Source organism: Mustelus asterias, unplaced genomic scaffold (assembly GCF_964213995.1).
Source record: "Mustelus asterias unplaced genomic scaffold, sMusAst1.hap1.1 HAP1_SCAFFOLD_122, whole genome shotgun sequence".
Taxonomy (NCBI): domain Eukaryota; kingdom Metazoa; phylum Chordata; class Chondrichthyes; order Carcharhiniformes; family Triakidae; genus Mustelus; species Mustelus asterias.
In genome coordinates this window covers 631,884-646,996 of record NW_027590160.1, presented here as the reverse complement: position 1 = coordinate 646,996, position 15,113 = coordinate 631,884, and the positions used below count along the sequence as shown (strand labels likewise).

Here is a 15,113-nt window from a genome sequence, read left to right as displayed (position 1 = left end):
AATAAACCTGTTGGACTTTAACCTGGTGTTGTTAGACTCCTTACTGTGTTTACCCCAGTCCAACGCCAGCATCTCCACTCCAGGACAGGAAGCAGTGAGCGTGGATCTGTCAATCAGCCTCAATCAGCACCTTCAGGAGAATTGGGAGGGTGAATATTAGATACAGCAGAGTGAGAATGGAGGGAGAGTGTGTGGGATGGAGATTTACAGCTTTTGGGGAATGAGAGAGAATGTTCGATAGAAACTGGAATTGTCTGTGCTGAATTTCGATCCTGTACTGACACTGATGACTTGTGTCAACTTGTTTTACAGGATATTGAAAGAGGAATCACAGGCTGAAATCTCAAACGTCACGTCTAGATCTGGCAGAGTCATATTCCTTGGGACCTAAATATCATCGGCCATTGAATCTGTGTGACTGGAAAAGCACCAACACACTTCCACATTCAAGTGAGAGTGTTCCAGTGCACTGACTGAAGAGCTTTAACCAGTTACACAGCCTGAATAAATATCACACCATTCACAGCGGGGAGAGACTGTACTCGTGTTCTGTGTGTGGACGAGGCTTCAACTGATTGTCGACCCAAGGGAGAGGCAAGGACACCTGCACCATGGAGAAACCATGGAAATGTGCAGACTGTGGAAAGAGATACAGATGCCCCTCTCTGCTGGATGCTCATCGGCGCAACCACACTGGGGAGAGACCATTCATCTGCTCCCAGTGTGGGGAGGGATTCATTCGGTTCCCCCACCTGCAGTCACACAAGCGAGTTCACACTGGAGAGAGACCGTTTACCTGCTCTCAGTGTGGAAAGGGATTCACTGTGTCATCCACTTTGCAGAGACACCAGCGAATTCACACTGGGGAGAGGCCGTTCACCTGCCCTCAGTGTGGGAAGGGGTTCAACCAGTTATCCAATCTATGGACACACCAGCGAATTCACACTGGGGAGAGGCCATTCACCTGCTCTCAGTGTGGAAAGGGATTCACTCGGTCATCCGACCTGCAGATACATCAGCGTGTTCACACTGGGGAGAGGCCATTCACCTGCTCTCAGTGTGGAAAGGGATTCACTGTGTCATCCGCCTTGCAGAGACACCAGCGAATTCACAATGGGGAGAGGCCGTTCACCTGCTCTCAGTGTGGAAAGAGATTCACTCGATCATCCGACCTGCGGATACACCAGCGAGTTCACAATGGGGAGAGACCGTTCACCTGCTCTCAGTGTGGGAAGGGATTCACTCGGTCATCCGTCCTGCGGACACATCAGCGGGTTCACAGCGGGGAGAGGCCATTTACCTGCTCTCAGTGTGGGAAGAGTTTCGCTCAGTCATCCAACCTGCAGAGACACCAGAGAGTTCACAAGGGGAGAGGCCATTCACCTACTCTCAGTGTGGGAAGGAATTCACTCAGTTGTCCCACCTGCTGAGACATCAGTGAGGTTACACTGGGGAGAAACCGTTCACCTGCTCAGTGTATAAAAAGGGTTCAGAATTTCATCACAGCTGCTGAGGCACCAACAAGTTCACAGGGGTTGGATTCTGCTGTTATTGTTTCTGCTCTCAATTACATCCAGGACTGCATTTTGTTCATTCTCACAGTTGGCCAATGGGGAGGGTCAGAGGGTTTCGTTCTGCTGGACTGACCAGTCTCACAACTTGGCCTCCAGTAGCTGGTGCTCTTTGAGTCTTGTTGCGATACCCGGTTTCAAATTTCTCTAGGATCACAGAGTGACCGGGTGTGAGGAAGTTCAGAGATATTTAGTCAGCATTTCTGTTTGAAACCTCCCAATGCCCATCCAATTTCCTTTGTAATTGTTTATTGTCTCCACTTCCTCCACCCTCGTAGGCAGCGAGTTCCAGGTCATTACCATTCGCTGCATCAAAATATTCTTCCTCACATCCCCCCCTACATCTCTGACCCAAAACTTTAAATCTGTGACCCCCTCGTCCTTGTCTCATCAGCTAATGGGAACAGCTTTTCTTTGTCCACCTTATCTAAATCTGTCAGAATCTTGTCCACCTCTATCAAATCTCCCCTCAATCTCCTTGGGGAGGGAAACAAGGGAAGCAACCCCAGCCTGACATCGACAATAAAGAACAAACTAACAGAATATGTTAGTACCTGAAATCAAATGGGAATGTTTAATTTCTGTTTTAAAGATATTGTGAATATATTGTCCTGGGCAATAAAGGAATTGGAATAACTCACCTTGGGTGTGGTTGAATGGAATATATCAATCTGGTATCCACCAACAGTCCAGTGAAAGTCTGGAATGTGTAGCTGGAAATCTTTCCCTAATATCACTGTGGATGTACTTACACAATGTGGAGATGCCGGCGTTGGACTGGGATAAACACAGTAAGAAGTCTCACAACACCAAGTTAAAGTCCAACAGGTTTATTTGGTAGCAAACGCCACTAGCTTTCGGAGCGCTGCTCCTTCGTCAGGTGAGTGGGAGTTCTGTTCACAAAACAGGATTTTTTATGATCAGAACTCCCACTCACCTGACGAAGGAGCAGCGCTCCGAAAGCTAGTGGTGTTTGCTACCAAATAAACCTGTTGGACTTTAACTTGGTGTGAGACTTCTTACTGTGTACTTACACCTCAGGCATTGTAACAGTTCAGGAAGGCAGTGTTGGGGTTGACCATGGCCGAGGCAGCTACATACAGCCACATATTCTGTTATAATTGAAGGACTGCAGATTGAATGTGAGGCATTATGGGACTGGACTATCTTGACCACATTCCTGTGACTGCTCAGTTTCTGCAATCACGAACCATTAAAGCTGCTTAGCAGGGCCCCGACAGAGGACCTGGTGAGAAGATTTATTCAGAATGAGTTTGAATTAAACTTATTCCAGGACCGGCTGATGTTCAGCGGCTGAGATACCTGAATCTGTGAACGGGAGGTCTGACCAATCAACAAACAGTGGTAGATAGTTGGTTAAGAAGTTAAAAAGCGTTCTCAGGCATTGTTTAAATTATTTTATCCCAAATTTGTGATAAGAACTGTGAGGGAGATGTGACCCATTAGTCAGTGAAGTGACGGTATACTTCAAGTAGCACTGGACTGAAAAGCAGACCTCTGAGAGTAGATTCTAATGGCTATAATCCGACCCAAGCATGGCCAGTGAAAAATCAGAGCTCGAGTGGGTACTGGACAGGTCTCTTACCTGCTATTTGGAAACTAAGAACAAGAAACGTATCGATAAAATTATTAGAGAATACAGCTAACGTTTCGAGTCTGGAAGACACTTCATAACAGCTCTTATGAAGGGTCATCCATACTTTAAACATTGGCTCCACTCTATCTCCACAGATGCTGTCAGACCTGCTGAGCTTTTCCAGCATTTTCTGTTGTTTCAGATTCCAGCATCCGCAGTATTTTACTTTTATGATAAAATGATTAGTTCTGATTGGAATCCCCACGACCCTCCCGTAAAACAGAGGGAGTGGTGGCAAAAGGGGAAAAAGGATAAGGATGATAAAGTCTGGGTTCTGATTCTCCGAACCCATGTAGAATAAACAAAATGAGTGAATCAGTTTATAAAGAACAGAAGTTATCCATCCCGAACAAAAACTGATCAAATAAAAATAATTAGGTAATGGAATATAACAAAGAAATTAAGAGCTGAAGTTTACAATCTAGTTTGTTTTGATTTTTATACTTGTGTAAAGTGGTGTTATTGAGGGCCAATTTTTTTCTGCTCACTCCCCATCCCTTCAGGTTCTGTAGAAATAACCCTTTCAGCAGACAGTTCATTTCTTTTCAAATCATCTGAAAACTCATGTCTATTTTAGTTTATAATTGAAGATTTATGGGAATTGGCTAAGATAGGCTTTCGACATTTTTAAAGTATAAAGAAGTGGTCTTGAGATGCCAATTTGGTAGAGAGAGGTGGAGGGAGATATGTTTACAGAGAGGTGTGGAGAGCTGTTGGTTTTACAAGTTATCCATGTTTTTGGAGCGGTCACTTCATGTCCTGGTCTGAGAGGGATGGAGAGAAGTCTGTTCAATTGTTAAAGTTAAGCTTTCTCTATTAACTGTTAATCGATACTTTGCCTGTTATTGTTCTGACTTGTTCCATTTTTAATGGTTAATAAACTTTCTGAATTCACCATTTAAATTGTTCTTTCTTGCCATATGGTTAAGACACTGGAACCTGGTGTGATTTATGATTAGAGAGGTTATTGTAAACAAGAGAACCCCATAAATCTTAGTTCAAATAAATTAAACTTCTTACAAATGTAATGCTCTCCTTTATTACGAGAGAAATTGAACATAGAAGTAAAGATGTTATGCTTCAGTTATGATGTGGAGATGCCGGCGTTGGACTGGGGTAAACACAGTAAGAAGTTTAACAACACCAGGTTAAAGTCCAACAGGTTTATTTGGTAGCAAAAGCCACACAAGCTTTCGAAGCTCTAAGCCCCTTCTTCAGGTGAGTGGGAATTCTGTTCACAAACAGAACTTATAAAGACACAGACTCAATTTACATGAATAATGGTTGGAATGCGAATACTTACAACTAATCAAGTCTTTAAGAAACAAAACAATGGGAGTGGAGAGAGCATCAAGACAGGCTAAAAAGATGTGTATTGTCTCCAGACAAGACAGCCAGTGAAACTCTGCAGGTCCACGCAACTGTGGGAGTTACAAATAGTGTGACATGAACCCAATATCCCGGTTGAGGCCGTCCTCGTGTGTGCGGAACTTGGCTATCAGTTTCTGCTCAGCGACTCTGCACTGTCGTGTGTCGTGAAGGCCGCCTTGGAGAACGCTTACCCGAATATCAGAGGCCGAATGCCCGTGACCGCTGAAGTGCTCCCCAACAGGAAGAGAACAGTCTTGCCTGGTGATTGTCGAGCGGTGTTCATTCATCCGTTGTCGCAGCGTCTGCATAGTTTCCCCAATGTACCATGCCTCGGGACATCCTTTCTTGCAGCGTATCAGGTAGACAACGTTGGCCGAGTTGCAAGAGTATGTACCGTGTACCTGGTGGATGGTGTTCTCACGTGAGATGATGGCATCTGTGTTGATGATCCGGCACGTCTTGCAGAGGTTGCTGTGGCAGGGTTGTGTGGTGTCTTGGTCACTGTTCTCCTGAAGGCTGGGTAGTTTGCTGCGGACAATGGTCTGTTTGAGGTTGTGCGGTTGTTTGAAGGCATGAAGTGGGGGTGTGGGGATGGCCTTGGCGAGATGTTCGTCTTCATCAATGACATGTTGAAGGCTCCGGAGGAGATGCCGTAGCTTCTCCGCTCCGGGGAAGTACTGGACAACGAAGGGTACTCTGTCCACTGTGTCCCGTGTTTGTCTTCTGAGGAGGTCGGTGCGGTTTTTCGCTGTGGCACGTTGGAACTGTTGATCAATGAGTCGAGCGCCATATCCTGTTCTTATGAGGGCATCTTTCAGCGTCTGGTGGTGTCTGTTGCGATCCTCCTCATCCGAGCAGATCATGTGTATACGGAGGGCTTGTCCGTAGGGGATGGCTTCTTTAACGTGTTTAGGGTGGAAGCTGAAAGATGCCCTCATAAGAACAGGATATGGCGCTAGACTCATTGATCAACAGTTCCAACGCGCCACAGCGAAAAACCGCACCGACCTCCTCAGAAGACAAACACGGGACACAGTGGACAGAGTACCCTTCGTTGTCCAGTACTTCCCCGGAGCAGAGAAGCTACGGCATCTCCTCCGGAGCCTTCAACATGTCATTGATGAAGACGAACATCTCGCCAAGGCCATCCCCACACCCCCACTTCTTGCCTTCAAACAACCGCACAACCTCAAACAGACCATTGTCCGCAGCAAACTACCCAGCCTTCAGGAGAACAGTGACCAAGACACCACACAACCCTGCCACAGCAACCTCTGCAAGACGTGCCGGATCATCAACACAGATGCCATCATCTCACGTGAGAACACCATCCACCAGGTACACGGTACATACTCTTGCAACTCGGCCAACGTTGTCTACCTGATACGCTGCAAGAAAGGATGTCCCGAGGCATGGTACATTGGGGAAACTATGCAGACGCTGCGACAACGGATGAATGAACACCGCTCGACAATCACCAGGTCCTGTTGGGGAGCACTTCAGCGGTCACGGGCATTCGGCCTCTGATATTCGGGTAAGCGTTCTCCAAGGCGGCCTTCACGACACACGACAGCGCAGAGTCGCTGAGCAGAAACTGATAGCCAAGTTCCGCACACACGAGGACGGCCTCAACCGGGATATTGGGTTCATGTCACACTATTTGTAACTCCCACAGTTGCGTGGACCTGCAGAGTTTCACTGGCTGTCTTGTCTGGAGACAATACATATCTTTTTAGCCTGTCTTGATGCTCTCTCCACTCCCATTGTTTTGTTTCTTAAAGACTTGATTAGTTGTAAGTATTCGCATTCCAACCATTATTCATGTAAATTGAGTCTGTGTCTTTATAAGCTCTGTTTGTGAACAGAATTCCCACTCACCTGAAGAAGGGGCTTAGAGCTTCGAAAGCTTGTGTGGCTTTTGCTACCAAATAAACCTGTTGGACTTTAACCTGGTGTTGGTAAACTTCTTACTATGCTTCAGTTATACAGGGCGTTGCTGAGATTGCATCTTGAACACTCGGTGCAGCTTTGTCTCCTGTTTAAGAAATGATACAAATGCATTGAAAGTGGTTCAGAGGAGGTTTAATAGTTTGCTTCCCAATTCTTGACCCTCACAGGATAAATTTTGTCCGATTTTCCTTGTCTTCACCTCTGACAAAGATTCATCCTGACTCAAAATGTTGTCTCTATTCTCTCTCTATAGCTGCTGCCAGACTTGCTGAGATTATCCAGCATTTTCTGTTTATGTTTCAGATTCCAGCAGCAGCAGAATTTTGCCTTTATACCAATTCTTGTTGGATAAGGGAATCTAAAGTATTGGCTGTAGAATGGCAGTGTGGAATGCAACACAAAAAGATCAGCCATGATCTCAATAAATGTTGGAGCAGACTCAAAGGGCCAAATGGCCAACTTCTGCTCCAATGTTGAATGTTGGTCGCAATTTCCTGAGAATTGTGAAACAAGGCTGGAAGATTCGCCTTGCTTGTGTTAAAACCATCACTGTGAAATTCAGTTCTGGGATTAAAGGTTGCCAGACTGGAAAAGGAAAACAATGGAAATAAACTCTTGGGGAGTGAAAAGTCACCTTGCCGGACACATTCTTGGAGAATTGAGTGTCAACATTCCAAGGCAGAGTAAAACATAACCATTGAGTGGGATATTTGAGTGTGTTGAGAGTAAAAGGGCAAAGTTCAACTTTACAGCTTAAGAGCTATGTTTCTACAAAAAGTGTTTACTCATTGTTGCTTCCAGCTTGTCAGAGTAAAAGTCATAAAACGTGAAGTTTTGTCTTGTGATTCTTTCATTTACGCAATGGGTTTAAATTCATTTCTTTAAATTATTGATCATTACAGAGATCCTAATAATTCATTTAAAGCCCCAAATTTCGACTTCCCATTTGAGCCTGGGGCACCTTTCTGTCTCTCCATTGCTCGTGTCAATGACAGCCAGGCGACGGAGCTGAGGGCTGAATTTAGCCAAGAATAATGAGGCCTGCACCCCAGTTGCAAAACTGCCCTGGGCGTCGCACGAATAGAGAGACAGTTCTCCGAGTGCTGGAGAACTCGGTAGGAAATGGGCCTCCAACCAATTGTTATATCGGTCTCTCAGAGTGAAAGAGAAACCCGTCTCTTTAAATACAGATACAGGGAAGAGGCTGCACTGAAATCTGTCCCTTTTAACCTGCACAAAAGCAGGAGGCTGAGATTGACAGGCTGCAGGAGGAGTCCATTCAGCCCATCGTGCCCCTGCTATCTCTTTGAAAGGACTCTCTGATTCATCAACTGCTCTGTTCTTTCCCCACAGCCCTGCAAATTCTTCCCATTCAAGTCTTTACCCTTTGGAAAGATTCTATTGAATCTGCTTTCAGGCAGATCAGAACAACTCGCTGTGTCAATAAATAAAATAAAATCTCATCTCCCCCTCTGGCTCCTTTGCCAATTACCTTAGAGGGATCACTTTCTGTTAAAGAGCCTGCCAACCCCACTCACCCACTTTCCCGAAAGTGCATAAATATAATCAGAAAAAGTCCAGCAAAATCAAATTTTTACTGATAAAAGTTTATTAATGAAACAGAACATGGTTAAAACAAACAGAAAATGACTTGAGGATCAAAGACAACCAGAGTAAAAGGATGTTCACAATGTTCTGGACACAAATGGTTTCTCTTTAATTCATCTGTAGCCTGTTCCCTGCCCTCTTTGTGGAACACCTCCGCTCAGCCCACAAGCATCACCCTGACCTTCCGCTTCCTTGCCATTAGAATTCACCACCTTGCTCTCACGCTCACATTTCTGTCCTCGGCCTGCTGCAATGTTCCGGAGAAGCCCAACACAAGCTGGACAAACAGCCCCTCATCTTCCGATGAGGCACTTTACAGCCTTCTGGACTCAACATTGAGTTCAACAACTTCACACCCTGAACTCTCTCCTCCATTTTGGGTTTTTCTTTGCCGAGTGCCAGTCTGCATCTTGTTTTCATGTTTTTTTCCTTCCAGACAGAGCTGTCCTTTATTCTGCCATTAACACTTACTCTGGACCAATGCTTTGTTTCTTTACGATGTGGAGATGCCGGTGTTGGACTGGGGTAAACACAGTAAGAGTTTTAACAACACCAGGTTAAAGTCATTTAATCTCACCCATCCTCTAACCAATCCCTGACTTTCCCTTTTGTTCTCCCTGCCCCTCCCCCCTTTCTCAGCAGCATCAAACCCATCATATTTCTCCCTCTCTTTAGTTCTGAAGTAGAGTTACATTGGACATGAAACATTAACTCTGTTTCTCTCTCCACAGATGCTGCCAGACCGGCTGCGTTTTTTCAGTTCTGTATTTATTTTAAATCTACCTTAGTCGTAGGAAAAGCACTCTTTACGATCCAGGATAAAATAAATGTCCTTCATCATCTTTAGTGGATCATTTCAGTGGAAATGTGCTCTCCCAGGCTCAGAGAGTATCAGCCCATTGGAAGCAAAGTCGTGAGACCGGCCAGTCCAGCAGAAAGAAACCCTCCAACCCTCCCACTTCACCAACTGTCAGAATGAACACGGTTCAGTCCTGGATGTGATTAACAGCAGCAATAACAACAGAATCCAACCCCCGTCATCACTTGTGAACTCGCTGGTGTCTCAGCAGGAGGGATGAATCACTAAATCCTTTCCCACACTGAGAATGGGTGAATGGCCTCTCCCCAGTGTGAACTCGCTGGTGTTCTCGCAGGTTGCATGAATCACTGAATCCCTTCCCACACAGAGAGCATGTGAACGGTTTCGCTCCGGTATGAACTCGCTCATGTTTCCACAGGTTGGATGAAGTTCTGAAGCTCTTTGTGCAGTGAGAGCAGGTGAACAGTCGCTCCTCAGTGTGAATGCGCTGGTGGGACACCAGATCCTGAGACCTTTTGAAGCCACTCCCACAGTCAGAGCATTTAAACGGTCTCTCGCTGTTGTGAATGACGTTGTGTCTCTGCAGGCTGGATAACCGGGTGAATCTGTTCCCACACTCGGAGCAGGTGAACGGTCTCTCCCCGCTGTGAACTTGCTGGTGTCTCAGCAGATTGGATGACAGAGTGAATCCCTTCCCACACTGAGAGCAGGTGAACGGCCACTCCTCAGTGTGAACTCGCTGGTGTGACAGCAAGTGGGATGACCTTTTAAATCTCTTTGAGCAGTGAGAGCAGCTGAATGGTCTCTCCCCGGTGTGAATGCGCTGGTGGGACACCAGATCCCGAGAGCTTTCGAAACCAGTCCCACAGTCAGAGCATTTAAAGGGTCTCTCACTGGTATGAGTGAGATTGTGACTCAACAGGTTGGATGACTGAGTGAATCCTTTCCCACACACACAGCAGGTGAATGGCCGCTCCCCAGTGTAATTGCATTGATGAGTTTCCAGCTGAGATGGGTGCCTGAATCCCTTCCCACAGTCCCCACATTTCCACGGTTTCTCCATGGTGCAGGTGTCCTTGTGACTCTCCAGGTTAAACAATCAGTTAAATCTCACACAGAACACGGGTACAGTCTCTCCTGCTGTGAATGCTACGATGTATTTTCAGGCTGTGTAACTGGTTAAAGCTCTTTCCACACTCAGTGCACTGGAACACTCTCACTCGGGTGTGTGTCTGTCTCGGTGCTTTCCAGTCACACTGACGTTTAAACCTTCTGAAGCAGAAAAACACAGAGAAATATTTCTCCTTCTAGATTCAAAGGTCGATGATGTTGAGGTCCAGATGAATTGAGCGACTGTCAGATCTTGATGTGATGTTTGGTTTGGGATTTCTGTCTATGGATCTTCACCTTCTGATATCCTGTAAAGGAGTTTGCGGCAGAAATCACAGTCAGTACAAGATCAAAATTCAGAACTAGAATTCTAGTTTCTAAGGAACATTCTTTCCCCATGCATTCCCCTAAATCTGTAAATCGGTTAAGATACAGGGGGTTGTGATTGGTCATGTTCTTGACCTTGCTGCCTATGAGGGGAGTCAAGCAGAGATGGTCAGTAATTTTGAATGTGATTGGATGGGTTACAGAATGGGACCCACTCCAGACTGACAGAATTGCTCGGCAGGGACTGGAGTTGTCCAATGAACTCCTCCTGTGCTGTAATGACTCTGACTGGAAATATATGACGTAGCTACAGTACTATATTACAAGACTAGAAATAATAATAAATGTACTTTATTGCAGAACCATCCGATATTTATCACATAACAACACTGGTCATATTTCTGTCCTCAGAGTTATAAAGCACAACAAGAGGCCCTTTGGCCCATCGAATTTGTGCCAGCTCTCAAGCATCGATCTGCTCTAATCCCACCTTCCACCATTTGATCAGTAGTAGCCTTGTAAGCGATGGCATTTCAAGTGCTCATCTAAATGCTTCTTAATGTTGAGCGTTCCCACCTCTACCATCCTTTTAGGCAGTGAGTTTCCGATTCCACAACCCTCTGGGTGAAAATCTTTTCCCTCAATTCCCCTCTAAATCTCCTGCCCCTCCCCTTAAATCTGGAAGTTGACCCAGCGACTAAAGTTACTTGAACTAAGGGTTCATATTTTTGTACATCCCAATCAGGCCCCCCTCAGCCTTCTCTGAATTAGGGAAAACAATTCCAGCCTCACCAGCCTCTCTTCATGGCTGAAACTTTCCAGCCCAGGCAGCATCCTGGTGAATCTCCTCTGCACCTTCTCGAGCGCAATCACATCCTTGCTAAAATGTGGCGACCCGAATTGCAGACAGTACTAGGTCGCTCCGGTGAGAACAAACCAAGTTTCTCCAACCTCTCCTCATAGCTAATGCCCTCCACACCAGGCAACATCCTGGTAAATCTTTTCTGTACCCTCTCCAAAGCCTCCCACATCCTTCTGGTAGTGTGGCGACCGGAATTGAACACTATATTCCAAGTGAAGCCTAAGCTTCTCTAAAGCTGCAACATGAATTGCCAATTTTTAAACTCAATGCCTCAGCCAATGAAGGCAAGCATGCCGTATGTCTTCTTGACTACTTTCTCCACCTGCATTGCCACTTTCAGTGACCTGTGTACGTCCACCCGGATCCCTTTGCCTATCAATGCTCTAAAGGGTTCTGCCATTTACTGTATATTTCCTATCTGTATTAGACATCCCAAAATTCATTACCTCACATTTGTCCAGATTAAACTCCATCTGCCATCCAACCGATCTATATCCTGCTGTATCCTCTGATGGTCGTGAACACTATCCACAAATCCACCAACCTTTGAGTCGTCCGCAAACCAGTTACATTTGTCAAAGGCCTGACTGAAATCCATGTAGACAACATCCACTGCCCTACCCTCATCAATCATCTTCATCACTTCCTTGAAAAACTCAATCAATTTAGTGAGACACAACCTCCCCTTCACAAAACCATGTTGCCTCTTGCTAATACATCCACTTGTTTCCAAGTGGGAATAAATCCTATCTTGAAGAATCCACTCCAATAATTTCCCTACCACTGATGTAATGCTCACCAGCCTGTAATTACCTGGCTTGTTCTTGCTACTCTTCTTAAACAAAGGAACAATATTGGCTATTCTACAATCCTCTGGGACCTCCTCTGTATGTGGAGATGCCAGCGTTGGACTGGGGTAAACACAGTAAGATGTCTAACAACACCAGCTTAAAGTCCAACAGGTTTATTTGGTAGCAAATGCCACTAGCTTTCGGAGTGCTGCCTCTTCATCAGGTGGAGTGGGAGATGTGCTCACAAACAGGGCATACAGAGACACAAACTCAATTTACAGAATAATGATTGGAATGCTAATCAATGCTAATACAGCTCATCAAATCTTAAAGGTACAGACAATGGGAGTGGAGAGAGCATTAAGCACAGGTTAAAGAGATATATATTGTCTCCAGACAGGAGAGCTAGTGAGATTTTGCAAGTCCACCTGACGAAGGGGCAGCGCTCCGAAATGCTAGTGGCATTTGCTACCAAATAAACCTGGTGTTGTTAAACTTCTTACTGTGTTTACCTCCTCTGTAGCCAGTGATGATACAAAGATTTCTCTCAAGGCCTCAGCAATTTCCTCCCTTGCATCTCTCGGTATTCTGGGGTATATCCCATCAGGCCCTGGGGAATTGTCTACCTTAATGTTTCTCAAGAACCCCAATACCTCCTCCTTTTTGATCTCAACATGACTCAAACTATCCACACACCCTTTCCCAGACTCATCATCCACCAAGTCCTTCTCTTTGGTGAATACGGACGCAAAGTACTCATTTAATACATCGCCATTTCCTCTGCCTCCACGCATAGATTCCCTCCACTGTCCTTGAGTGGGCCAACCCTCTCCCTGTTGCTCTTTATATATGTATAAAAAGCCTTGGGAATTTCCTTAATCCTGCTGCCCAATGCTTTCTCGTGACCCCTTTTAGCCCTTCGACTGAGGTGAAAGGACTGAGGGGATGGTTGCTAAATTTGCTAATGGCATAAAGATATGTAGTAAAGTTGTGAAGATGACACAAGGAGACGACAAAAATATATATTTTTATTTCTTTAATTTCTTTTAATTTCTTTATTGTGTTTCTTCATTTTTCTTCCCCCCTCCCACTCTTTCCCCCTACTTTATTCCACTTCCCTGACCTTTTCTCCCCCTTTGCTAAATCTTACCTCGTCCCATTCATTCCACCCCCACGTCCCCCCCAATCCCAAACATCTTCATTTTAGCTTCTCTGTTTTTTGGCCATTCACACCCTTTATTCTCTCTGTGGACAGCTATTAGCAGTCTTTCCCCCTGGTTTCTGTGGCTATGACTCATCTTTAATTCCCTCACCCGGCAGTATAAATATCTCCCACTTTCTCTGCCTTTTAGCTTTAACAAAGGGTCGTCTGGACTCGAAACGTCAGCTCTTTTCTCTCCATACAGATGCTGCCAGACCTGCTGAGATTTTCCAGCATCTTCTCTTTTTGGTTACAAAAATATATAGATAGGTTAAGACCGGGGCAAAGATCTGCCAAATGGAATATAATGTGGCAAAAAGTCAAATCATCCATTTTGACAGGAAGAATAAAAGAGAAGCTTATCATTTAAATGGTGTGAGATTGCAGAGCTGGGATTGCAGAGGGATCTGGGTGTCCCAGTGCGTGAATCACAAAAGGCCGGTATACAGGTACAGCAAGGAATTGGGAAAGCTAATAGACTGTTACTGTTTATTGCGAAGGGAATTTAATAAAAAAGTAGGAAGGTTATGCTTCAGTTATACAGGATATTGGTGAAACCATCTGGAGTACTGTGTACAATATGGCTCTCATTTAGGAAAGATGTAAACACATTGGAAACAGCTCAAAGAAGGTTTACTGGACTAATACCTGAAATGGCTGGTTTGTCTAATGAGGAATGATTGGACAGGCTAGACTTGTATCTACTGGAGTTTAGAAGAGTAAGAGGCGGCTTGATTAAAACAAATAACAGAAGAACTTGTTCCTCTCAGAGGGTCTGAATGTCTGGAACTCTCTTTCTCAAAGGGCAGTGGACGCAGAGTCTCTGAATCTTTTGAAGGCAGAGCTGGATAGATTCTTAATAAGCAAGGGGGTGAAAGTTTATCGGGGGGTCGGCGGGAATGTGGAGTTGAGGTTACAATCAGCTGTGCACATATTGAATGGTGGAGCAGGCTCGAGGGACGTACCCCTGTTCTGAATATGCATATTCATCTGTTATCACATCCTGTACAATAGATTGTAGCATTTTCCCTCTGGCTGATGTCAGGCTGATGGGTCTGTGGGTCCCCGTTTTCTCTCTCCCTCCTTAAAGAGTGGGGTTTCATTTACCACCTTCCAATCTGCAACAACCATTCCACAATCTATAGAATTTGGAAAGATGACCACCAATGTATCCACTATCTCCACAGCCACCTCTTCCAACACTCTGGGATGTAGATCAGCAGCTTTTTGGGGATTTATTCACTTCCAACCCCATTAATTTCTCCAGTGCTACTTTTTCACGAATACTAATCTCTTTCAGTTCCTCATGCTCACTACTCCCTCTGCATGCTTTGCGAGCCTTCCAAACATAATTGCGAACAAAATATCTTTAAACTTCCCAACACCCTTTCACTCTGTGATCCTTGAGAAATCCAAAGCCAGATATTCGCAACAAGGTTAAAAGATTATCAGCCACTGGAGGCAAAGTGGTGAGACCGGCCAGTCCAGCAGAAAGAGAGCCTCCAATTCTCCCCAGTGACCAACTGTGAGAATGAACAAAATGCAGTCCTGGATGTAACTGAGAGCAGAAACAGTAACAGCAGAATCCAACCCCTGGAATCACATGTGAACTCGCTGGTGTCTCCGCAGGTTGGATAACTGAGTGAATCCCTTCCCACACTGAGAGCAGGTGAACGGTCTCTCCTTGGTGTGAACTCGCTGGTGTGTCTGAAGAGTGGATAACTGAGCAAATCCCTTCTCGCACTGAGGGCAGGTGAACGGCCTCTCCCCAGTGTGAAACCGTTGGTGTGTCTTCAGATGGGATAACTGAGTGAACCCATTCCCACACTGAGAGCAGATAAACGG

The 15,113-nt window shown here is 45.3% G+C and overlaps 1 protein-coding gene across 1 annotated transcript in view; it reads left to right on the top strand.

Annotated features, from left to right (window-relative positions):
* Nucleotides 1-425: 425 nt before the first annotated feature.
* Nucleotides 426-15,113, top strand: part of LOC144484667 (uncharacterized) — a 44,044-nt gene continuing 29,356 nt past the window's right edge. The window contains exon 1 of the mRNA XM_078203131.1: nucleotides 426-1,377. Coding sequence (XP_078059257.1) covers nucleotides 612-1,377 — 766 coding nt within the window. The 5' untranslated portion in view covers nucleotides 426-611. The remainder of the gene's footprint in view (nucleotides 1,378-15,113) is intronic.